The 24,042-nt window shown below is 46.7% G+C and overlaps 1 protein-coding gene across 1 annotated transcript; it reads left to right on the top strand.

The window, feature by feature from the left end:
• The first annotated feature begins 8,210 nt into the window (after positions 1-8,210).
• Positions 8,211-23,588, top strand: LOC102445653 (heat shock 70 kDa protein 12A-like). The gene is given in 5 exon segments (XM_014572222.3): positions 8,211-8,593; positions 11,698-11,869; positions 11,872-11,921; positions 14,569-14,740; positions 21,893-23,588. Coding segments are annotated over 5 exon segments (1,725 nt in total). The 5' UTR covers positions 8,211-8,311; the 3' UTR covers positions 22,942-23,588.
• The last annotated feature ends 454 nt before the right edge of the window (positions 23,589-24,042 follow it).

Genomic DNA, 24,042 nt, shown 5'->3' with positions numbered 1-24,042 from the left:
GGAAGGAGTACGGCAGAAAGGGATCTAGGGGTTAGAGTGGACCACAAGTTGAATATGAGTCAGCAGTGTGATGCTGTTGCAAAGAAAGCAAACATGATTCTAGGATGCATTAACAGGTGTGTTGTGAGCAAGACACGAGAAGTCATTCTTCCGCTCAACTCTGCGCTGGTTAGGCCTCAATTGGAGTATTGTGTTCAGTTCTGGGCACTGCATTTCAAGAAAGATGTGGAGAAATTGGAGAGGGTCCAGAGAAGAGCAACGAGAATGATTAAAGGTCTAGAGAACATGACCCATGAGGGAAGGCTGAAGGAATTAGGGTTGTTTAGTTTAGAAAAGAGAAGATTGGGGGGGACATGATAGCAGTTTTCAGATATCTAAAAGGGTGTTATGAGGAGGGAGAAAACTTGTTCATCTTGGCCTCTGGGGATAGAACAAGAAGCAATGGGCTTAAACTGCAGCAAGGGAGGTTTAGGTTGGACATTAGGAAAAAGTTCCTAACTGTCAGGGTAGTCAAACACTGGAATAAATTGCCCAGGGAGGTTGTGGAATCTGCATCTGTGGAGATATTTAAGAGTAGGTTAGATAAATGTCTATCAGGGATGGTCTAGACAGTATTTGGTCCTGCCATGAGGGCAGGGGACTGGACTTGATGACCTCTCGAGGTCCCTTCCAGTCCTAGTATTCTATGATTCTATATACCAAGCCAGACCTTTGATATTAATCTGAAAACTATGTGCTTCCACCCACCCCATGTATTTATCTCCTTTTGAAATCTCTGGAAAATGTTACAAGCGTTTAAATCAATATGTGAATAAAATGTTATTGTACAACACACAATGGCCCAGAAAGACAAGTATCTGCCTTCTTCTGTGGAGAGTTTGTCTCACAGTGCACTGTTTTGTGTGACCTGCCTTCAAGTACAGGTCTCACAGAACCTAATTTTCAGCAGATATACTTAACTCCTCACACATTCACTACACATTCCTTTTACAATGATTATGATGTCATATGTGACACAGGTTATCAGTAGAGACCATACATGACATGATTTTGATGAACCCAGGGGATCCCTGGACCTCTACACCCTTTGCCAGTTGGCATCAAGAGGTTTTTTGGATCGCACCTAGTTTCGTGCTTGATCATGCAAGTACTAAATGCTAAGTCACTAAACTGGATCTTACAGTGCTATTATTTTGTCAAGATCTTTATACATTTCGGTTCTAGAATTCCAAGAGGAACAAACCTTAATTATGGTGCTACCATCTTTATATGTCATTGAGAAGCCGGAGGCTCTTGCAGCACATTTGGCTTTCTCCCACTCATGCGTCTTGAGCCTGTCATACATCTCCAGCACAGCTGATAATCGACAGGGATCATTCAAGTTCTCAGAGAACTTATGGCTTTCCATTGCTTTGGCCAAGATATGGTTCAATCTAGACCCAAAATGGGGTTAAAAAGTTTATTTTAAAATGAAAGCACTAGATACAAGGAACACACATCAAGACCAGTTAGTTTTTAACTCATAAAGGATAACTAATAATAATTTGGCAATACTTTATGAAGTGTTACGTAATTCACAAGCACACAGCCTCCAGTCTGCACTCCCCAACTCAGTTTCTGTATGGAAAAACATCACACTCACAGCAATATTCCACAAGTGGCAGCTATCATGATCTAAACAGCACTTTGGCTTTTCCATGGGAGCTTGTTTCTTTCATCTGCATTTGGTTACTGAGACAGGTATGGAGCTGTCAGAGACCACCTCCTAGGATCACATTACTCAGCTCACAGTGGCCAGTAGTACACATGCCCTATAGAGGCTGAGAATTTGGGGATGGGACATATCAGCTGCCAGGGGGCCATAAGAGGGTTACAGCATTGGGAGAACGATAGGGCTCTTTGTAGAAAATTAAGCTCCAGAGGAAATATTTACAGATTCCCCTACCTTTGCTTCAAGACTCTTTTCTCTTCCTTTAGTTTTTCACACTCTTCTTCCTTCTGATGGAACTTTTCCAAACTGACCGTTCTGGAAACCTCCCTGAAACAGATTCATGGACAAGATAAATATTCCCAACCATCCAATGATGCATACAGGAAGGCCAGTGTTGGCCGCACATTCTAGAAGCTATGAGACAGTCCCAGATTCTTATCAGCCTATTCTGCTAGCCCAGCTCACAGCATAGTTATGATCAGAAATGTATTTATGCCTTGCAATGTTATGATGCTACAGCCACCTCCAGCACTGTAGTGACAGGATACAATGTTTATGACAAGATTATTTGTCTCACAAAGCATAAGATAGGATTCATTTAAATACTACATGGATTCACTCTCCCAGATATATTTATCATAGAATCATAGAATACTAGGACTGGAAGGGACCTCGAGAGGTAATCGATTCCAGTCCCTTGCCCTCATGGGAGAAAGGTAATGTGTATCTAATCCAACATCCACTGAAATCAATATCGAAACTCTTGTTGACATTGATAAGTTCAGGTTCAGGTCCTGTGTTTCAAATATCTTTTGAAGGACAAGCAACACTGCATGTCCTTCTCTCCTCAAAATCTTCTTTTCCCTCAGCACGGAAGGGGAGGCTGCTGTCTTAATGAATTTTGCTCAGAATGTTCTGTTTGTAGAGTCACAACACATTCAAAAGTGGCAGACATACTAGAAAGACGGGAGGAGGGTGACTGGCCCTGGGTGAAGAGGCAATTCACAGAATAGCAACAAAAATACACAATACTCACTTCTCAGAGAATCTATGACTATTGTCAGTGGCCTCCTGTGATCTGGAATCACCGCAATCAATCCCATTTATTGCTTCCTGGCTAGAGATGGAACAAACCAAGTGGAATAAAGGAAATGCAAATGGGAACAAAACAAAACCCAAACCCCTGAACTTTGGAGAATTCAGTCCCAACTCCTGATCTGGCCTTTGCAATCAGCCCCATGGTATGTGATTTAACAAAATCTCTGGATCCAATTTGGTCTGAATTTGGGAGGGAAATTGGATCTAGCTCCAATCTCTGTATCATGGATCACTTTCTAGTAAGAACCTGAACCTTTGTCCTACATCAGCCAAGTCTTGACAAAGAATGTTGACACTATTTCGGAAAAACTGCCTGCTGTGCAGACATAGATTAAGTTATTTCAGAATAGTGCCAGTTATTTCAAAATAAGGGTATGCCTACACTGCATGCTTATTTTGAAATAAGCTATTCCGGAATAGTTATTCCAAAATAGCTTATTTCGAAATAGAGCATCCACACTGCAGAGAAAACTCGAAATTAGTCTGAGATATAGACATAGGGTAGCACGTAATGTAGATGTACTATCTTGATTTAGAGCCCCAGAAGGCACTGGGAAGGAATAACTTAGAATGGCCCTGGTCTACACACACCTTATTTCAAAATAGCTATTTTGGAATAGGTGTTATTCCTTGTAGAATGAGGCTTACAGATTTTGGAATAAGCCATCCGTTATTTTGAAATTATTTCAAAATAACAGAGTGGCCGTGTAGACGCTTGCATTGTTATTTCAAAATAACGCTAGTTATCTCAAAATAACGGTACAGTGTAGATGCACCCTAAGAGAAATGAAGCTACTCCAATCACTAGGCAGGCAGATATTTTAGTATTAATACCCATCAGCACTCTGTAAATTTGGTGAGGAGAAAATACTTTTCAAGTGTGTTTAGAATTTCTTTTGTGTGGTAGGTATTTTAGAAGGAATCCCCACTAACCTGCATTTTCTTTCCAAAAGGAGTACACATTTCATTACATGAGGGGGTAGGGATAGCTCAGTGGTATGTGCCTTGGCCTGTTTGTGTCAGGGTTGTGAGCGCAATCCTTGAGGGGGCTATTTAGGGATCTGGGGCATATGTATCAGAGATGGTACTTGGTCCTGCCATGAGGACAGGGGACTGGACTCAATGACCTTTCAAGGTCCCTTCCAGCTCTATGATATAGGTATGTCTCCAAATCTTTAAGTTGAACATTCCTTTCACTGTCAGGCACAAAATGATGAAAAGGGATTAGATTTAAAATGTTCATAAAGGAATAAGATCTGCAAAAGAACAACCCCTCCCAAAATTATTAGTTTAAAAAATAGACAAAACTTCTGCAATTAAAAACATATCTGCTCAGTCAGCTAGCTTCAAGATTACTGCTTTGCTTAGGGTGAGCAGATATCCTGATTTTATGGGGATAATCCCAATATTCAGGGCTTTGTTTTATATAGGCACTAGTTATCTTACACCCTCTGTCCCAATTTTTCATACTTGCTATCTGACTACCTTAGCAATGCCATATGGGAGACCTGTGATGATCCTAACCACCCTTTCCCTGTCTCTTTCTCTAGGAGTCAGCACCAAGCCATGGTGCCAAGGCAGAGCACTGAGTCTCTGTAGACAAGAGAGCCACACATTGTCCCTTGAACCAATCAATGAGCTGGCGTCTCAATAAAAATCAAAGAGTACAAACAACAAGAATGGTGAGAATCTCAGGGATCCATTAGGAACATGAACACTTGTTTGATGGTTCCAGGGTAGAATAAAATTTCAGGTCCCCAAAGTTATCTGAGTGTGTCTTCCAAACATTTCACCCGTTGTTCTATATTGGTTCCACCCAAATCTGTGTTTTTGTCTTGTGACGCCTCATATTCACCACCGTGGGGCATAAATATATTGGCGATGACAAATAATTCATTAGAAGACTTCCCAATGTCAGAAGGGCAGCACCAACACCGCCACTGAAACCAAATCATCAAAGAAATAGAGGAAATTAATACAATCTTTAAAAATTCTGCAAAACCCTATCCCAAGCAAAGTTCCCAAGAGAAAACTCATGATACTATATATAAATATATATAGATTAGTTTCCAAGGTGCCACAGGACTACTCCTTTTTAAAGTTACAGACTAATATGCTTGCCTCTCTGAGACAAAGAAAGAAAGAAGTGCCAGAGTCTCCATGAAATCCACTAGATGTCACGAGTGCTATGGAGTTTATGTGGAAGGTGCATAGATACAGCTACCCTGATGGGTGGTGGCAGTCAAAAACATCTGTCTAGGCTATTTTGATTAAATCAGCTTTCATTTGTTAAAGACACTTTTATTTTGTAGAATCCCATTTAGAGGAGAAAAGAGGAAATGATTGTAACATTATAAAGATATTTTTCAGTTGCTTGGCTGCTTCTGTTTCCTGATTCTTCCTAGAGCAAGAAGAGCTAAATATTGTGCTGGCGAGATTTCCAGCTCAAGTGTATAGGTTCAGAATGTTCCTGCAATTTGGTTAATGACAGTGCAAGGATCTGACACCCTCACCCACATATAAAGCATGAGGAAGCCAGAGGCCAGTGGCAACCACAAGTCTATAATTCTCTTTTAGGGTTCATCAATGATGAAACAAAACACAAGGAAGAAACCCCTGAAGCCCTTCAGTCAGACTGTACAGTAGCTTTAGCACCACCAACCCATGAACTGCTGTTTAACATTGATGGAAGGAGCAATTCTCTGTTTTTCACTGGGACCACATCTACACTTCACAGTTATTTCAGAATAAGCTATTCCAGAATACTTATTCCAAATTAGCTTATTTCAAAATAGCAGCAGTGGAGCATCTATGCACAGCTCCTTTCAAAATAGCTATTTTGGAATAGGCATTATTCTTCATAGAACGAGTTTTACAGAAGTTGGAATAAGCCATCCATTATTTTGAAATTATTTCGAAATAACAGAACTGCTTTGTAGACGCTCGCAGTTATTTCAGAATAAGAGCTATTATTCCAAAATAACTTTGCTATGTAAACACACCCTGGGTGTCACTGCTTTTGAAAGTCTCTCTTGAAACAGTGATAGAAATGTAGCGGTGTTAGTCTGGTGTAGCTGAACAAAAAACAGGACTGTGTAGCACTTAAAAGACTAACAAGATGGTTTATTAGGTGATGAGCTTTTGTGGGCCAGACCCACTTCCTCAGATCAAATAGTGGAAGAAAATTGTCACAACCATATATACCAAAGGATACAATTAAAAAAATGAACACATATGAAAAGGACAAATCAAATTTCAGAACAGAAGGGGGATGGAGCGGTGGGAAGAAGGGGAGGTAAATGTCTGTGAGCTAAGGATATTAGAGGTGATAATTGGGGAAGCTATCTTTGTAATGGGTAAGATAATTGATGTCTTTGTTTAAGCTTAGGTGTAAAGTGTCGGATTTAAGCATGAATGACAGTTCAGAGGATTCTCTTTCAAGTGTAGTCTTGATTTGTCCTTTTCATATGTGTTAGTCTTTAAAGTGCTACATAGTCCTGTCTCCTGAAACAGAATCTAAACTGTATAGCTTGAGTTGGCTCCATCTGTACAATGATGGGACCCAAACCTCCAGATCCAGTATCCCCAAATTTTAGGGGATGTTCATCTTTGTATTTGAACTGTGCAGCTTCACTTAGTCTGTAGTTAAAACTTCCTGCACAAATGCATACTAGCTAAATGTTTTGCTGCTGACAATGTGATCATTCAGGATCCATATGTGTGTGCCTGTAAGTGATCTCATATGAGCAGAAAAAGTCAAGTTCTGTGAAAAAGCAACTCCTGTTCTCCCCTCACTGTGTGCACAGAAACAATCATTTTGCAGTGAAACCACTGTAAATAAAAATGGCAATTTTCCAACACCTGGAGAAAAATCAAAGTGCTTTCATATTTCATAGAGGGGGAGGGTGGGAAAAGTGCAGAAACTTGTCATTTTGTTTGCTCATCTGTGTTCTTTATCCCAGATTGAAATGTGCAAATATTAACAAGTAAAAACATGGCATGTCTGGCTGCAGACACTGACAACAGGAATAACTCTGCATGCAAGTCACGCCGCCACTTTTAAACAGAAACTTAGAGCTCCTACTAAACATGCTGTGATTACCCACTGTGCCCATTGCCCAACATACCTGCAGGTCACCTCTGAAGACCTAGTTCTGCCAGCAAGGGTCTTGCTCTGCGAAGCATCTGGCTGAGTTTCGTCAGTGCTTTGCTCCATGCTTCTATTCAAATAACAATGTTTTTGACAAACAGGAGGGGACAGAGAGGAGAGGGGCTGAGTGGGAGCTAATCAGCTTCAAGTATCAAGCATCTTTTTACTTGAACAAACAAGCTGAGGAAGCAGTCCTAACTAGAGCATTGGTGCTTACAAGATCCCTGGTAGCAAAAAACCTCAATAGAATTAATTTGGCCCTTCTGTGGCCAGACAGCCCGCCTCCATCACATCCATCTTATTTGCCTCTCTGAAGCATACAGGACAGAGAAGGAGCAATAAAATCAGCATAGTCTATGCTGGCTCATCTGATCCTGAGAACTGAAACATAGATATGAGGAGAGATCAGGATATGCGAGACTGCCACCGGCTGGCACCTATGTTGATTCGAACACACACACAGTCCCTGGAAGAGGAATTTCCCACTGAGAAAAGAATCCCCAGTAATTCCAATTTAGTTATCTCTCTTACAAGTGTAAATTAAGTTCACAACTCCCTTGTAAGAACTGGTCTCACAAAAGACAGACCAGCCCCATTTGGCATGACAGATAAGAAAGAGAAATACGTGACCCCATGAGTATAAAAGATGGGCCCAGCACACACTCACTTTGAGTGTCATTCTACCCTCTACCTGCTGGTCGGGTTAGGTGTTTGACCTCCCGAGGTTCTATGGGGACGCCCACCTCGTATTTTCGTCTTTCCTAGGAATTGAGGGACCGGCCCTGGCCTGACATGCTGGAGTCGAGAGGCACAGAAGGGGGTAAAAATTGTACCTGGATATGGTCCTCTGTCTTAAGTGTACACATAGAAAGAGTAAGCTGTTACTTGGTACCATTATTTCTATTTTTCTATCTTTATCTTCTTTGTAACCATTTTTAAGATCTATATTTTGCTAGCAGTATCTATATTTTGCTAGTAGTTAAGAAATAGAGCAATAGCCATTGCAACCATATGATTTATAAGCTTCCTCAATAAACCTGTAACTGTTTAAGTTTTAACCTGACTCCTTCAGTTGCTGTAACAGAACCAAGCACAATTTAAAAGAACTTCAGCCGGTCTTAAGGGACAGTTATAGGGAGCCCTGACCGTCGGCTGACACCTTCCCTGGACAATTTACGCAGAGAGTCCTGGTTGTCTCCACCTCTACCAGAGTTTGCATTGATCTCTTAAGCCAATCAAAAGGGAGGGGCAGAGTTTCATCCTGTAGAGTTAACTGCAAAACTGTTTCACTTTTGCAAAGTAGTCAGTTCTAACAAGGGGCATAGGCTAGGGAGTCTCTCCAGGTCACGATCATGGCAAGCAAGTCCTTGTTCATTGTTGCCATTGATTTTGGCACGTCTTACAGCGGCTACTGCTTTTCTCTTGCAACACAGACAGATCAAATCCGGCAGGTGTACTGGGGGCAGGAGCATGGGCTCAACACTCTGAAGACGCCAACGTGCATCCTCTTCAATGAAAAGCGTGAGTTTCAGAAGTTTGGCTACGATGCCGTCATGAAGTACAACTCGCTCCCCTCCAGCGAAGCTCACAGATGGTACTACTTCCACCACTTCAAGATGAAGCTCTATAATGAGGTAAGTGCAAGCCACACGGAGCAGCCAATTCAGAAAAGAGAAAGGAATGCGGTTCACAGGATTGCTACCTTTTTAATGGCTGGTAACTGGGCCCCTAAGGCCCCACCCCTGACTTCCCCCTCCAAAGAGCCACTGTGCTCTGCCTCTTTCCCCAAGGCCATGCCTCTGAACACCTCATGAAGCTGCAATCTATAACAGCAGACTGGCTCCCGACGTGGAAGCAGCAGCTACCGTTATTGTGCTGTCTCTTGCCTTCCACTTAGGACTGCCAGGGTGCGTCTACACTGCAGAGCTACTTTAATTGTGTATCTTATTTCAAAATAAGAAATTGGGAGTGTCTACACAGCACTTATTTTGAAATAGTGCAATCCTCTCCAACTTCCCTTATTCCTCGTACAATGAGGGTTACATGAGTCGGAGTGAGAAGTCCTCCACCTTGACAGTATTTTGACACTATTTCGAAATAACTGCCTGCTGAGCAGATGCAGACTAAGTTATTTCAGAATAGCACTGGTTATTTGAAATAGTGTTGCAGTGTAGACGTATCCCCAGAAATTAAAAAAAAAATCAGTCATCAGGTCTTATCTAATAGCATCTGGACACACAAGCTAGAACCCAAACTGTTCAGTGTAACAAGGCCTCTTTTCTCTCACCAGCCCTAGCATTCTCCCCTCTGGCAATGGCGGGCTGGGGTAATTTACTCACCTAAGGGAAGGACCACATTCTCTCCCGGAGAAGAGGCTTCCTTGTCTGGTAACAGCTGGTCTGTCTCTCTCCTTCTTCTTCTTGAAACAAGTGTGTGTGCATGAGCCCAGGCCAGGGGAGGGGGGGGGGGGGGGGGGAGAGGGTGACATTTAAAAAGATCTCAGGTAGCCCTTAATCAGATTCAGGTGTTCCTAATTGAACTGAGGTAGCTCCTTCTCAGCTGATAGGAAAAAAGGATCTTTAACATTCTAGGACTTCAGCACACACACCTTTGTAGGGTATGGGGCTGCTGAGGTGTGCAGGGCCCCAGCTAGTTTCTTCTGGGTCAAGCCCCACTTCTATCTTGCTGGCTGTTTGCCACCCTCCTTCCCGATAGCTACTATAGCTGTTTTGGGGGAGGGGGGGCTGTGCTGGTCTGTCTTTTGTCAGGGCAATGGGGAGTCCCTTTTCCATCTTTCTTGGGGTCTCTCCTGGCTCTTTGGCTGGTGCTGGCCTGGTCCTCTACTGCTGCTTTTGCCCTTGGTGAAGAAGTAGAGGAGATACTTAGTGCAGTGTTTGGAGTTTTCACAGCTTCCTGTGGGGGAGGGAGTTGGTGCTGGGCCTTTTCTATCATGGTCCCTTCGGAGACAGCTAGTTTAGTTGGCTTGGAGCTGTTACCTGCCCTTGTACCAGCTGAGGAATGAACTCAGACAAAGGGTTAACTGGAACAGTGCTGAAGGTTGTTTATTGATGTAAATTCTGAGGGGTATGGTAATACTCACATGTGCATCACACTCATACTAGCACTCTGGAGGCAGGCTACAGGTACGGCGTAGATAGCTTCCGATTTCACAGGCGGCGAGAGCTAGCCAGGCAACAGCTTCTCGGAGATCGACCGCGAGGCCACAGTGATCCCTGGAGATCCCTTCAGAACTGTGGGAGGGCTTTCTTCTCTGGGCTGGTTCCAGGTTTCTGCTGTGATGTTACATCTTGTCCCAGAGAGAGCGAGACTCCTGGCCGCTCCTCACATTAATTATACACTTGCAATTAAAAGGTCACGGAAAGCCGAACTGCCTTGTGATTGGATGTTTCCCACTCTCACTTCTTCATGCCAGGAAGCTACTTAAACCATGTTTGCTCAACTAACAGAAATGATCTAAACTGCATCGTTTTAACAACTGTAAAATAAGTGCCCAACCTTAACAGGAAACTCAACTAGCAGAACCTGTCTAGACCACATTTGCTTTACAGGAACTAGTCAAGTTTTGGCTGAGAGAGCTAGAAGTACAAAATAAGGGGAGGAACAGGCTTTTGTGTCCAGCCAGCCACACTTCAATGGAGGGGCCATGAGTCCAGCTGGCTACAAGGGGAATGGGGTAGAGGCGTGAAGTCCTCCCCACAGTCCAGCTCCCTCTTCTGCTACCACCATTGCTGCCACCCTGTCCCACTCACTGCTAGGGGCCTTCTACATTTTTTGTCCCAACTGCTCATCTCTTCCCTTTACTCACCTGGGGTTTCACAGCAGTAAACCAGCTTTGCTCTTCAAGCGTCCATGGACACGCCTTTCCCTCCTTCCCTTGGTTTTGCCCTCCCTCCCCTGACTGTTTGGCAAGTGGGCTCCCTTTCCCTCTGCCCTGCCCTCTGGTATCACTTATATAGTAGTTTGTCCCCTTTCCCTTTGCTGCCTGCCCTTCCCATCTCACTCGGGCCATTTTGCTCCCATTTGCCCCCCCCCCCCCATTTTCTGAGGGGCCTGTAACTTTGTGGTTCTTTAGTTAATTTATTTGTCCCACCCAGTGTGGACTTCATCCCTACTTGACCATCTTGATTGGCCATGTGGCTGGAAGGGGGTTCCAACTGGCAGATATTCAGGTGTCTATGACCCTGATCCCCATTGTGCTGAGAGACAAACTGCATGGTCCATCTTCCTCAGCAGTCACTCCCGTCCTCAGCTGTTCAGATCCTTGAGAGTGCCTGGTGTCAAGTGTGGATTTCAACTGCATTCTCAAAAACTGGAATTGCATGGGGACCAAGCAGTGCCCGGTCACCATCATTATTTTCTGGGAGATTATATATCACCACTTCCTGGTGGACATCTGGTATGGGGTATGAAGGAGGGTGGGAAAATGAGAGAAATTGTGAGAAATTGTCCAACCCCAAGTTTTTTCTGTTGAAAAATGATGATTTGGGTTTCAGATGGGCTTGGGCTTGATTTTTAAGCCTGTCCACAATTGGGGGCCCACACATGTGTTTGGTGCTAGCCCCACAAACTATTAATCTGGCCCTGCTCTGGAGAGCCCTAGTTCAACTCTCAGTGCGTTGGCTGCACTGGAGGCAGGGAGGGGAACTGGCAACACACCCAGCAGCAAGTTGCACTACCTCAATACAAATCAAAGTGATTTGTTTTTTCTCACTTCTAGAAAATCACTTCCAACATGGAACTAGAAGCAGATGATGGAAAGAGGCTTCCAGCCCTAACGGTGTTCTCAGAAAGTCTGCGTTACATGAAGGATCATGCTCTGAACACCATACAGGAAGCCTCATACCAAGCTGTCTATGACACTGATGATGTCACCTGGGTCATTACTGTTCCTACATATGGGATGCTTCTGCCAGGCAGTTCATGCGACTGGCAGCTAAAGAGGTAAAGTGAGTTACAGCCCGATTGCCTCTGAGATTCTCCAGAATTTTCTCTGCCCAACAGTATAGAACACTTGTTCAGCATTTAAACAAACCGTATTTTAAATGTAAAACTTGCTTGACCAGGGGTGGAGTCACAGATTTTGTTTTACAGGTATTCTCAATCTGCCCTTTCTGTGCTGCTAAATTAGAGAGGGACCCTGACCAGATCATGCCTAGAAGGGAGAAGTTGTTACAGTATAGAAAAGGAAGAATGCTACACATTCTTACAAGCAGTGACAAAATTATCTACTGGCTTAGAGCCTCCTCTGAGACAAGCATCTGTAACAAGACTGGAAGAGCCATTACAGGGGCCGTGGAGCCTCATGTGCTGGCTGGAATCAGGTAGAAATTCCCCTCCCAGTCCACACACAGTTAGGGTATGTTTACACTACAGCACTAATTCAAACTAATTTAATTCAAATTAGTGCATCTAGACCTAAAAACTAATTTGAATTAGCATTTTGCTAATTTAAACTAGCATGTCCACATTGAGTAGCTCCTGAACCGAAGTTAAGGCTGGCTGGAACCAGTACCAGCAGGGCATCAGGTTAGGACTTAGAGTGTGGAGCTGCTGCCTCAGGCTAGCCGAGGGCTGTGCTTTAAGGGACCCGACCCCCACCCTGGACAGACAGTTCTCAGGGTTCCCCGCTTGCTTGTCTACCTCGATGAGGGACAGCAAAGCAGTCCTGTCTTGGAGTGCCCTGAGTGCCCACACTCGGCACATCACGGCACTCAGCCATCATCCCAGCTACACTTGCCGCAGGCTGCCATCTGGGGGGTCAATCGGGGGGCTGTCAGGATCCAGGAGACCCTGCAGGAGAGCTTCCACCCCGAGGAGCCCGCAGAGCCACCCCAGTCCTCCCCATCGGTGGCTCATGCCCCATTCCTCCCTCACCTCCTTTCATTTACCCCTCCCTAGCCCCCCTTCCTGATGTAAAAAATAAAGAACACGTGTGTTCAAAAATAGAAACTCTCTTTATTTAACAAAACTGGAGGGGAGGGGGATTAACCTCTGGAGAGACTGGGAAAAGGAGGTGGGAGAGGGGAAGAGAGAGGGTGGAAGAGGGGAGGGGAAAACCTAGGAGGAGGGAGCTGGAAGGGAGAAGCCAGGGGAAGAAGGAGGAGTGAAAGTATAAAACTATGGTACGCCATATCTTCAGTACTGTGTACAGATGTGGTCTCCTCACCTCAAAAAAGATATTTTGGCCTTGGAAAGGGTTCAAAAAAGGGCAACTAAAATGAGCAGGGGTTTAGAACAGGTCCCATATGAAGAGAGTCTAAAGAGACTGGGAATTTTCAGCTTAGAAAAGAGGAAACTGAGGGGGGATATGATAGAGGTCTATAAAAGCATGAGTGGTGTGGAGAGGGTGAATAAAGAAAAGTTCTTCATTAGTTCCTATAATAGAAGGACTAGAGGACACCAAATGAAATGAATGGACAGCGGGTTTAAAACTAATAAGCGAAAGTTCTTCTTCACACAGCACATAGTCAACCTGTAGAACTCCTTGCCACAGGAGGTTGTGAAGGCTAGAACTATAACAGAGTTTAAAGAGAAGTTAGATAAATTAATGGAGTTTGGGTCCATGGAATACTATTAGCCAAGGGGTAGGGACGGTGTCCCTGGCCTCTGTTTATGGAAGGCTGGAGATGGATGACAGGAGACAAATCGCTTGGTCATTGTCTTCGGTCCATCCCCTCCGGGGTAGCTGGTGGTGGCCGCTGTCGGCAGACAGACTACTAGGCTAGATGGACCCAGTAATTGGTCTGACCCAGTACGGCCATTCTTATGTAGGCATTTCTGTGCCTAGTGCAGAGGTCGTGGATGTTGGAGACCTCCCCCCAAACCTCGATGAGGTCCACGATCTCCACACTAGACCAGGCGGGCGCCCGCTTCTTGCGGTCCTGGGCAGGCTCCTGGGAGCCGCCAGCCTGGTCCTGGGAAGAGGCGGAGGGCTGGGTGGCAAGCAGGTGACTGGCTCATGCTGTGCCAGGTGCAGGGTCTGCTGGCTGGGTGCTGGCAGGCTTGCAACTGGCACAAGCACTGTAGCCAGACCGTGCCCCTTTAAGGGCTCCAGGACCGGAGACAGAAAAGTTTCCCTGGTTTGGCCCAGAAAGGCCACCAGGACAACCTGGGAAGGGCTAGCCTCCCACTAGTTCGAATTAAGTGGCTACACAGCCCTTAATTCGAACTACTTAATTCGAACTAGGCATTAGTCCTCGTAGAATGAGGTTTACCTAGTTCGAATTAAGCGCTCCGCTAGTTCAAATTAAATTCAAACTAGCGGTTTGTATGTATAGCCGCTATTAAAGTTAATTCAAACTAACAGCTGTTAGTTCGAATTAACTTTGTAGTGTAGACATACCCTTACAGTTTTGCACATAAATTGTCCATGAACATGGAGTGGGGGGTTCACCTGCCTCTGACTCATCTGGCTCTAGTCACAGCTGAGAACAGACGAGATGGAACAGACCATACCAGATAGGCCACCCCAATTTCCCTGGGGTTAGAAGAACCTGGCCAACATCCAATCCTCATGGTGCATCTCAGTGGTGGGAAGCCAGAATCCCACCACCATTCCCGGTGTGATCAGGTTCTCTTGTGATTTTAGGCAGGCCTCATCGGTGACATGCTTTCTGAGAAGCTCATCATTGCTCTAGAACCAGAAGCCGCCTCAATCTGGTGCAAGCAGCTCCCACAGGAAGGCTTTGTGGCAGAAGGTGGTCACAGACAAAAGTTTGAGGAGTCACCAGGGACCCAGTATGTCGTGGTGGATTGCGGAGGTAACTTTTCCCCTCTTAAATAAGTAAAAATCTCTGCTACCTGCAGACTTTGTCTGTTCAGTAGACGCAGCCTCTTCTGGCGTAGAGAGCAAGGCACTGAGCCCTATACGGAACTCTGATCCTCCATGCTCTGGTTGCTCTGGGTTCTTTAATGTCTACCTGAAAAAACAGGCACCTGAAAGCTTGTCTAGATGGAGCTTTAGCCTATACTAAGTGAAGTTAATGAGGAGTGAAAAAGCTTGGTATACAATACAAATCCCTGCAGCATGTTAACTCCCTATTTACAGAGAATTCTATAGTCCTCTTTCAAAGAGGACTCAATGCAAATTGAGTCAGTGTGGAGTATTATGTGCCAAACAATGCTGCACCATTTTGGCAGTCCTCCAATTGTTATCCCATAATACTTTATGGGCATCTGTGACAAACCTGTTAACCCAGTGGTCCCCAACCTTTTCTGGTTGTCGGGCGCCAGGGGGCATGGCCGTTCACCCGCCGGGCGCTAGGGGGCAGGGACACTTGCCCGCCCAGGGGCGGGGCCCCCCCAGCTGCATGCCCGGGGGCGGGGCCCCCCCATAGCCATGTGCCCGGGGCGGACCCCGCCCCCCCGCTCCGTAAGCACCGCGCTCCCGGGGGCTGGGCCAAGGCCGGGGCCGGGGCCGGGGCCAAGGCCGGCGCCGGAGCTGGCAAGGGCACGCACGGCGCCCCCGGGGGCGGGGCCGGGGCCGGCGCCAGGGCACACGCGGCGCACCTGGGGGCGGGGGTCAGGGTCGGCACCGGCACGCACGGCGCACCCGGGGCCGGGACCGGCCATGCGCCCGGGGTTGGCACCTGCCGCACGCCCAGGGGCAGGGCCAGCCCAGATTGCTCCGCGGGCGCATGTAAAGAGCCCGGCGGGCGCCATGGCGCCCGCGGGCCCTGGGTTGGGGACCACGGTGTTAACCTGTATGCCCTCCAGTGCTCTGAAATCAAGTTGACCAGATGTCCCCTCTGCTATTTACAAACAGATTTAGAGCCAGAATCAACCCATTTTCTCCCAGCTTCAAATTTATCCGCATTCCCAAAATACTAGTCCAGCAGCTTGACAACGTGTCAAGCAGCCATGGTGGGATCCTTGTAGGCAGTGTAGGCAGTTATTGTGACCAGCTATCATAATAAGCAGGGCTTGCCAAGAGGCGGCGAGCCCTGCTCGCCAGCCACGCGGTTTGGCGCGCTGCACCTGGTTGAGCACTGTTGAGCCCTGGTAATAAGAGACTGTCTAAGGCAGGGATGGGTGATCATTTTTGAAGGGCAGGCCATTTCACAAATTTCGGAAGTGGCTGTGGGCCAACCTGGAAGGGGCGGGGCATTGGGCGGAAGGGGTGGGGTTGAGAGCTATCCTGCCAGGATTTTAGCTTGGCCTGGGGTCCCTGCCCCCTGACCTCTAGCCAATGGAAGGGACCTGGAGCTGAGGTGAGGGTGCTGGGGGCTAACCTCCTCCTAGAGTTGCCTGGGGTGGAGGCTTACAATTCATATAACAGAGCTCATAGCTCCTGGCCCCCACTGCTAATCTGTTGTCTGGCAGCTGCCCAGCAGGTACAAGGCCTTTGAATAGAAGCAGTTGAAAGGGCTCGTGCCTCTGGGCAGCTTCCAGGCAATGGGCCAGTGGGGCAGAGCTGTGAGCCCTTTCAATTGCTTCTGTTTAAAGGGATTACGCCTGCTGGGTGGCTGCAAGGCAACGCAGCCACCCAGCAGGCAAGCCCTTTAAACAGAAGCAGTTGAAAGTGCTCGCATCTCCGGCTCCCTAGCAATGCACTAGAGGTGTTGGGAGCTGCAAGCCCTTTTAAGTGCTTCTATTTAAAGGGCTCTCGTGTGCCCCGTGGCTGCTAGGCAATGCCTAGCCTGACAGGTGCAGGGAAGGCACTAGCCCCCTATATAGAAGCACTTCAAAAGGGCTTGAAGCTCCCTGTGCCACTAGCGTGTTGCTAGGGAGCCAGAGACACAGGCCTTTCAATTGTTTCCATTTAAAGGGCTTGCGCCTTCCCCATGGCCGCTAGGCAAGGCATGGGGAAGACATGAGCCCTTTAAATAGAAGCAGTTAGAAAGGCTTGTGCCCCTCTTCCACTCTGAGGCAACATGCTATGGGACAGGGCCTGGAACTGCTTTGTGGGCCAGATCAAAGCCCTAGGTGGGCCGGATCTGGCCCTCTGAGAGGCTTTTGCCTACCCCAGGTTTAAGGAGATCTCAAAAAACAATGCTGGAAAGGGCCTCAGCTGGACACCTGGTAGTGTCGTACAAAAAGGAAACAAGAAAAATGTGCAGGGGAACCAGGGATGACAGAAGAAAATCTGCCACTGACTGCTTGAACTGTTGAAGCTGGACAGGATTTTTAGCTGGCAGGCCACTGCAGAACCCAATGCCCTTGTGGGGCTCAAACTCCCAAGAATGAGTAAGAGTCATCAGAGAATGATGATGAGGCTACTGAAGAGATCTCAAAAAAAAGACAGGATCTCTTCAGCACTCGGCTCTCTAAGGACAGCTGTGTAGGAAGCCAGCCCAATTCCTAGCCTCCAACACAGGAGAAAGATCCTACAGATCCTACCAAAGGAACTTCAGCATGTAAGTTACCCATTGTCTGTCTGTACAATGTATTATTCTATTATACTTCTGTACTAAATTCTTCTCTGGATGCCTCATGACCACTTCCATCGGGGTAGATGTGATCTAGGAGCCCCAACCATTCATCCACTGTCCCTTATACAGTCATCCATTGATCTGCCACCCCCCAAAACACATTTTCAGAAGGCAGTTGTACCCACTGGACAATCAGCTTGTATCTCATGCACATGCCACTTAACTCTGAGGTCCCCTCATGTCTGGGATGAATCTCAGGAGATTGGAATTGAGAAAGAGAAAATTGTTTGTATGGAAATAGCCATAACATGAACACAAATCACTTGTTTTTTCTTCTATTCCTGAAACCATGGCATCTGCAGCAGTGAAAAGACAGTGAAAAGCAGTGAAAGGCCCTCAAGGACAGGGCCTTTACCAATGACTTCCCAGTTTGATACGGAAGAATAGGAGATCTAATGAGACAAGATGTTTAAAGCTCCTCAGGGGAAAATGAAACTACAGAGACCTCCAGAGTATGTTTGATATCAGAGAGGGGAAAAGACAGACAGCTGTCTTGAGATGTGGCCTGGGACAGTGTTGTCGTTAGCAGAGACACTGTGGAGTAAGATAGGGCTATGAAAAAACGATTCCTAAAAGCAATGCACAGCACATGCTGCTCTTAGGCCCTCAGACAATGCAGTGCTCCCAACCAGAACCCAGCCATATTCTGCAGCCCCTGGATAGTACAGGGAACTGGGAACACCAGAAGATAATCCCGCAGTCATGTTTCCAGAGGCCATTCCCAGCCATAGATCCAGGCAACAATATCACCACTACATGGGAGTCCAGCACATTTGAACCATTCAATAATCTGGCAACTTTGAGCCCTGACATCCAACCCCAGAAGGCAGAAGGACAAGAACATCACAGGCAAGATGATGTTCATTTGCCTGTTAATAGCAGTCCCTCCCTCCCCCCCGCTTCCACCCTTCTGTATTTGAATTTTGGCCATCTTTTCATTTTAAACCTGTTTCACCTTTTTACAGTATCTGCGAGCAAAATGTGTAATGTCAAGTTTTATTTTTGGCTGTTATGTCCTGGCATTATTTGACTGATAAAAACTCTTGAAATGTCACAAGGACTCTGTAGTGCTTGCCTGGTACACACAAGCAAAAATGTTCATAGGCAGCAGGTCCTTACAAAAGCACAGAGCCAAAATAAAAAGATCTACATTGTGCCACTTGCACAACCCATAAAAGCAACTTCATTGCTCACAAAAGCCTCCTAATCCTTTTCCCCATGGATAACAGCTGGATGTACAGCTGCACATTTTCTCTCCCTAATCAATACTGATTTCCCAAGCCAAGAAACTGTTGCACTGTATGAAGCTGCTGCAGGAAGAGCTTGTGTAGAAGCAGTTGCATGGTGCTCGCCTTGTCCTTGTCCTCCTTTCCCAGCTGCTGCTTGACAAGCTGCTGTTATAGCCACATCAATTGTTCAGTGGTACAGCAACTGGATTCCAAAGTTCCAAATCTGAAGCCACCTGTCATGAAGAGCACAAATAAAACCCAGACAGGCTCAGTGTGTTTGCAGATGCCAGCGTATTGGCATGCATCCTTGCTGGCCAATGGGAACTCAAAAATGGCACTGTTCTGCCTAGAAAGAGTGGAAGCATAGGACAGAGGGAGTAGAATCATGAGTTTTGTGAATTTGACCCCAAATCCCAGAATTCCTTTGGCTTGCTATGCATCCCACTATGTACAGTGAGACAAATCCCAGAAAGCACGCAGCTCAGCAGCAGCACAAAGGACTGAGATACCCATTTGAGATGCTGCGCACTTAGTGCACGTCAAACCCCTGCCAGGTGTACACAATGGTGTGAACTGAAAGATGTCACAGGTATACCTATGCTCACACTATGAGTACATCTTACTTATTGGGCACCAATGAGTGCATATCAACTCAGTGTGAACTAAACCCCTCCCTTTGTAGCTTTGAGAGAAGCAGAAAGGGGGATGAAAGCAAAGCCCCTGCAAGGGCCTGATTGGTTTCTCATTGAAATCAGTAAGGGTATGTCTACACATCAGAGTTAATTCAGAATAACAACTGTTATTCTGAATTAACTTCCATAGCATCTACACAAGCAAAACACTATTTCAAATTAAATTCAAAATAGCGGGGAGCTTAATTTGAGTTAGTTAAACCTCATTCTACGAGGAATAATGCCTAACTCGAATTAGCTTATTCAGAATAAGCGCTGTGTAAATGCTTATTCTGAAATAGGGGGCCTCCAGCCTTCCCAGTTCCCCCTGGTGGCCATTCTGGGCCAAACCAGGAAAACTCTTCTCCCTCCCCCCAGCCCCGGAGCCCTTAAAAGGGCAGACTCTGGCCACACTGCCTGTGCCAGCTCCAAGCCTGCCGGTGCCCCAACCCAGTGGCCCCAAAACATGAGCCAGCAAGCCACTGGCAGCCATCCCTCCACTGCACCCCAGGAGCAGTCTGCCAGCTTCCAGGAGCCTGCCAGGGCCCAGAGAAGGTGGGCACCTTCCTGGTCTAGGGTGGAGATCAGGGTGGACCATACTCAGGTTTGGGGGGATGCCCCCAACGTCCATGATCTCCACACTAGGCAGAGGTACGAGGTCGTCTATGGCAGGAAAGCTGCCAGCCTGGCTATCAAAGGCCACATGTGAACCCAGGAGCAGGTTTGCATGAAAATCAAGTTGGTCCGGCAAGACCCCCAACCCTGAGCTTCTCCTCCCTCTTCCTCCCCTTGCCTCCCCCTTCCAGCTCCCTCCTTCCAGGTTTCCCCCTCCCCTCTCCCACCCTCATTCCCACCCCAGTTTCTGTCAATAAAGAGAGTTTGTTTTTGGCAAAAAATGTGTTTTTATTTGACATTCGGAAGGGGGGGGCTAGGAAGGGGTAAGTGGAAGGAGGGAGGAATGAGGCACAGGCCCCCAGTGGGGCACACCAAGGAGGCTCTTAGTGCTCGTCAGGGTGGAAGCTCTCCTGCAGGGCCTCCTGGATACTGACAGTCCCCTGATAAACCTCCAGGATGGCAGCCTGCAGAAAGTGCAGCCAGGCTCGCAGCACACATCCACGAGAAGTACCAGAGTGCCCAGGGGCAGCTCCGGCTCCGTGTTGCAGTGTCCTGAGTGAGGGCTACCAGAGCACACAGAGACACAAATGCTTTGCTGTCCCTCACTGAGGCAGGCAAGCAAGCAGGGACACCTGAGAACCGGCTGCCTGGGAGATGAGGGGGAGTGTCCCTTTAAGCACAGGCATCAGATAGCCTCAGGCAGCAGCCACACACAAACTCCTGACCTGATGCCCTGCCTGACCTGGTTCTGGCTGGCCTTAAATCTGATTCTGTGTCCAGTCCATGTGGATGCAGTATTTCGAATTAGCAAAATGCTAATTCGAACTGCATTTTGCGTGTAGACGCGCTAATTCGAATTAGCTTAATTCAAATTAACTATTTTGGATTAAGATAACTTGAAATACCGCTGGAGTGTAGACATACCCTCAGAGTCTATTATCTTCAATGCACCTTAGCTCAGATTCTAGCAGTGCAAGCTGCTGCCATCAGAGACACACCACTCCACTGGGCACTGCCCTGTTACATCAGCAATGGGTACACACACACCCCCTTCCTGTGGTGAAGCTTGAATCCACAACCTCCTGCAATAGGAGCACCAGTGCTGCCAAACAGCTGCTTTACTTTCTAGGTCTTATTTGGTGTAACACGTGACCTTAGTGCTGATGAAAGACTGACATCCCTGTGAGACACGACACTGCTTCCCTCAGAACAAGCTCAGAATGGGCAGCAGCAGTGCAAGCTTCCTGCAGACACCCTGTGCTCAGCATTATGCCTAGGCCTGCCAACAGGAAGGGGAGTGGGCAACTGCTCCATGGTCCAGTGATTTTAAAGGGCTCCCACCTGCCACCGCTGCAACAGTGGCAACAGCAGAGGCCCAGAGCCTTTGGCCCTTTAAATTGCTGCCGGAGCCCTGCCCCTTCCTGCCTAATTCCCCACCTATTCTGGAGGTGTGGAGTCACCACCCCCACCTTGCCTGGTGAAGTCTGTTAGCCACTCTCATAGTGCCCCAACTCTGCCGGAGAGCCCGAATATCACAAGAGGTCAGTTTTCACACCTACTCAGTTCTGACATCTCCGCAGACTACCCACAATGGACTTAGTATCAACTAGGATGTGGACACTCACTCACTGGATGAGTTTGACTCACCAATTCATTTCCTACAGGCCCCTGAATACCCAACAGATGGTCATATCTCACAGCTGTTACCAACTTTCGGCTGCGTTTGAGGACACCGACATATGTTTCGTAGTGTCTAGCATACAGAAATTAAGAGTCCCTGGATACAGAAAGATTATGACCTAAAGAATGAGCAGGTCTGAATCCCAATTTCTAGAGCACATTTGACAATCATGAGATTTTTTTTGTAAAGGTAGGGACTGACTCTAGAAATCAGCCTTCTATTCAGCTAAAGTGAAGGCACTGACTTCTTTTAAAAATTCACTAATTTTATTCATTTTGGGTGTTAGGTGGCACCATAGACATCACAGCACATGAAATCCAAACTAATCAATCCCTGAAAGAATTACATAAGGCGTCGGGAGGAGGATGGGGAGGCAGCACAGTGGATGAAAACTTCAAAGAGTTCCTGAAGGAGATCTTCCACGAAGGAGTATGGGATGAATATGCGCAGAATCACCCAACAGAATGCCAGCAGATGATGTACAACTTTGGGCTTCAAAAATGCTCTTCCAGCAAAGATGATCTCTACTTACATTGCTACCACAACCTCACAAGAGTGGCAGAACGCAAGTACAGAGACATCTCCCACTTCTTCAAGGGCGTGGAGGGAGCTGAGTGGTGTGATGGGACTATCATGATTAAATATGAAAAAATGAAGAGCTTTTTTGCCTACAGTATCAGACGAACCATTGATATTTTGCTGGAAATCCTCAGCAAGCCTGAGATGACCACGGTCCAATATATTTTACTGGTTGGAGGCTTTGCTTCCAGCATTATCCTGAGGGAGGAGATCTATGAGATCTTTAGGGAGCAGTACTATATCCTTTGCCCACTGGAAGCTCAGGCAGCTATTGTAAAGGGGGCCGTTTTATTTGGGCACAATCAGCAAATTGTTGCCTCAAGAATCAGTGCTCTGACATACGGAGTAGCGGTATGTGAGACATTTGATATTGCTGTCCATGACACACAGAAAAAGAGAGTCTCAAAAGCAGATAATTATGAATATTGCACAGATCTCTTCAAGAAGCTGGTGGGAATTGGGGATTTGGTAGCGGTAGATGAGGTTGCCAGTTATACTTTCACACCCATGGAGCCAGATCAGACAATTGCGGATTTCAATTTCTATTGCACAGAAAAGAAGGCTGCGAAGTACATAGATGAGGAAGGGCTGAAAATGCTCGGCTCCTGTACTGTGCCAACACCAAACACAGAGCTGGGCAGAAACCGCCAACTGAGACTGGATATCAAATTTGGGCTAACGGAGTTTAATGCCTCAGGCACTGATGTCACATCTGGTGAACGTCGGTCAGTTATGATCGATTTTTTAACAGTGTAAAGGTTCCATTGTCCAAAGACAAGTGAGAAGAGCAGCAGGCTCAGATGACACAAGGGACTATAGGGCTCAATCAGGAGAACATATGAGCCTCCACAATGGAACAAACAAGTGAAACAAACAGTCTAGTAATTTCCTGCCACGTCAGCACAAACCAATAATCTTTCTGATCTAATAATCCTGCCTCCTTCCATACTAGACCAAACTAGTCACCCATTTAATTTGACATGCTGCTACCTACCATTCCTGATTGGACAAACAGATTGTCTAGTTCAGTATTCTGCCTCCTCCCAGGCTAGCTCAGACTAACGGTGCAGTATCTAGAGCAGCATCCTGCAGGCTATACTGCTGGATATGAATACAGTGATCCATGCAGTCCAGTATAATTATTTATATCCCACTAGACTGGACCTATAGTAGGGGTGGACAAAATATGGCCTGTGCACCACATCCAGCTCACCAAAGATTTTCCTCCAGTCTGCCATGATCGTATGGGCTGGGGCTGGAGGAAAATGGTCCCAGCTATCAGAACCAGTCTTAGGGGCAGGTGAGCCAGGCCATTTTCATTGGGCTGCCAACAGAGCTGGTCTTAGGGGCAACCACATTTTGGCCCGACCTCCCGAATCCTTCCCCCAGGTTTTCCTGGTTACTCCCCAACCCCTCCTTTTTTTTGCTCAACAAATTTTCCCCGGTGGGTTTTTTTTCTTGACAAATTTTTGTCTGTTTTTTTTTAAACCATCTGGCAACCCTACGGGTGAGCTGGGCAGTCATCTGGGGCCATCAATTTGTTAGGACCAGACCTGCCAGCTATGCTGTATCTACAAGTGGCTGGCTTCCAAAAGGAGTGTGTCTCTGGGCACCCCGGGGCTGGGGGGGGGGGGCTGCAGGGGGAGAGAATGCAGGCCCCTGCCTCCCGCATCATCCTCACAGCTGTCCAATGAATGTCCACCACTGACCATATAGTCATCTAGTCTGGTATTCTGTTTGCTGCCAGATCAGACCAGACAAATGTTTTCAGTAATTTAGTATTTTTCCTGCAGCTGTATCTTCTTATGCTGTCATCTTGTCAGACTTTATCGAAGACTGAGTTTAATTCTGCTTCCT

Source organism: Pelodiscus sinensis, chromosome 1 (assembly GCF_049634645.1).
Source record: "Pelodiscus sinensis isolate JC-2024 chromosome 1, ASM4963464v1, whole genome shotgun sequence".
NCBI lineage: Eukaryota > Metazoa > Chordata > Testudines > Trionychidae > Pelodiscus > Pelodiscus sinensis.
The sequence above is the reverse complement of the archived record's forward strand: the minus strand, read 5'-3'. Positions and strand labels throughout refer to the sequence as shown.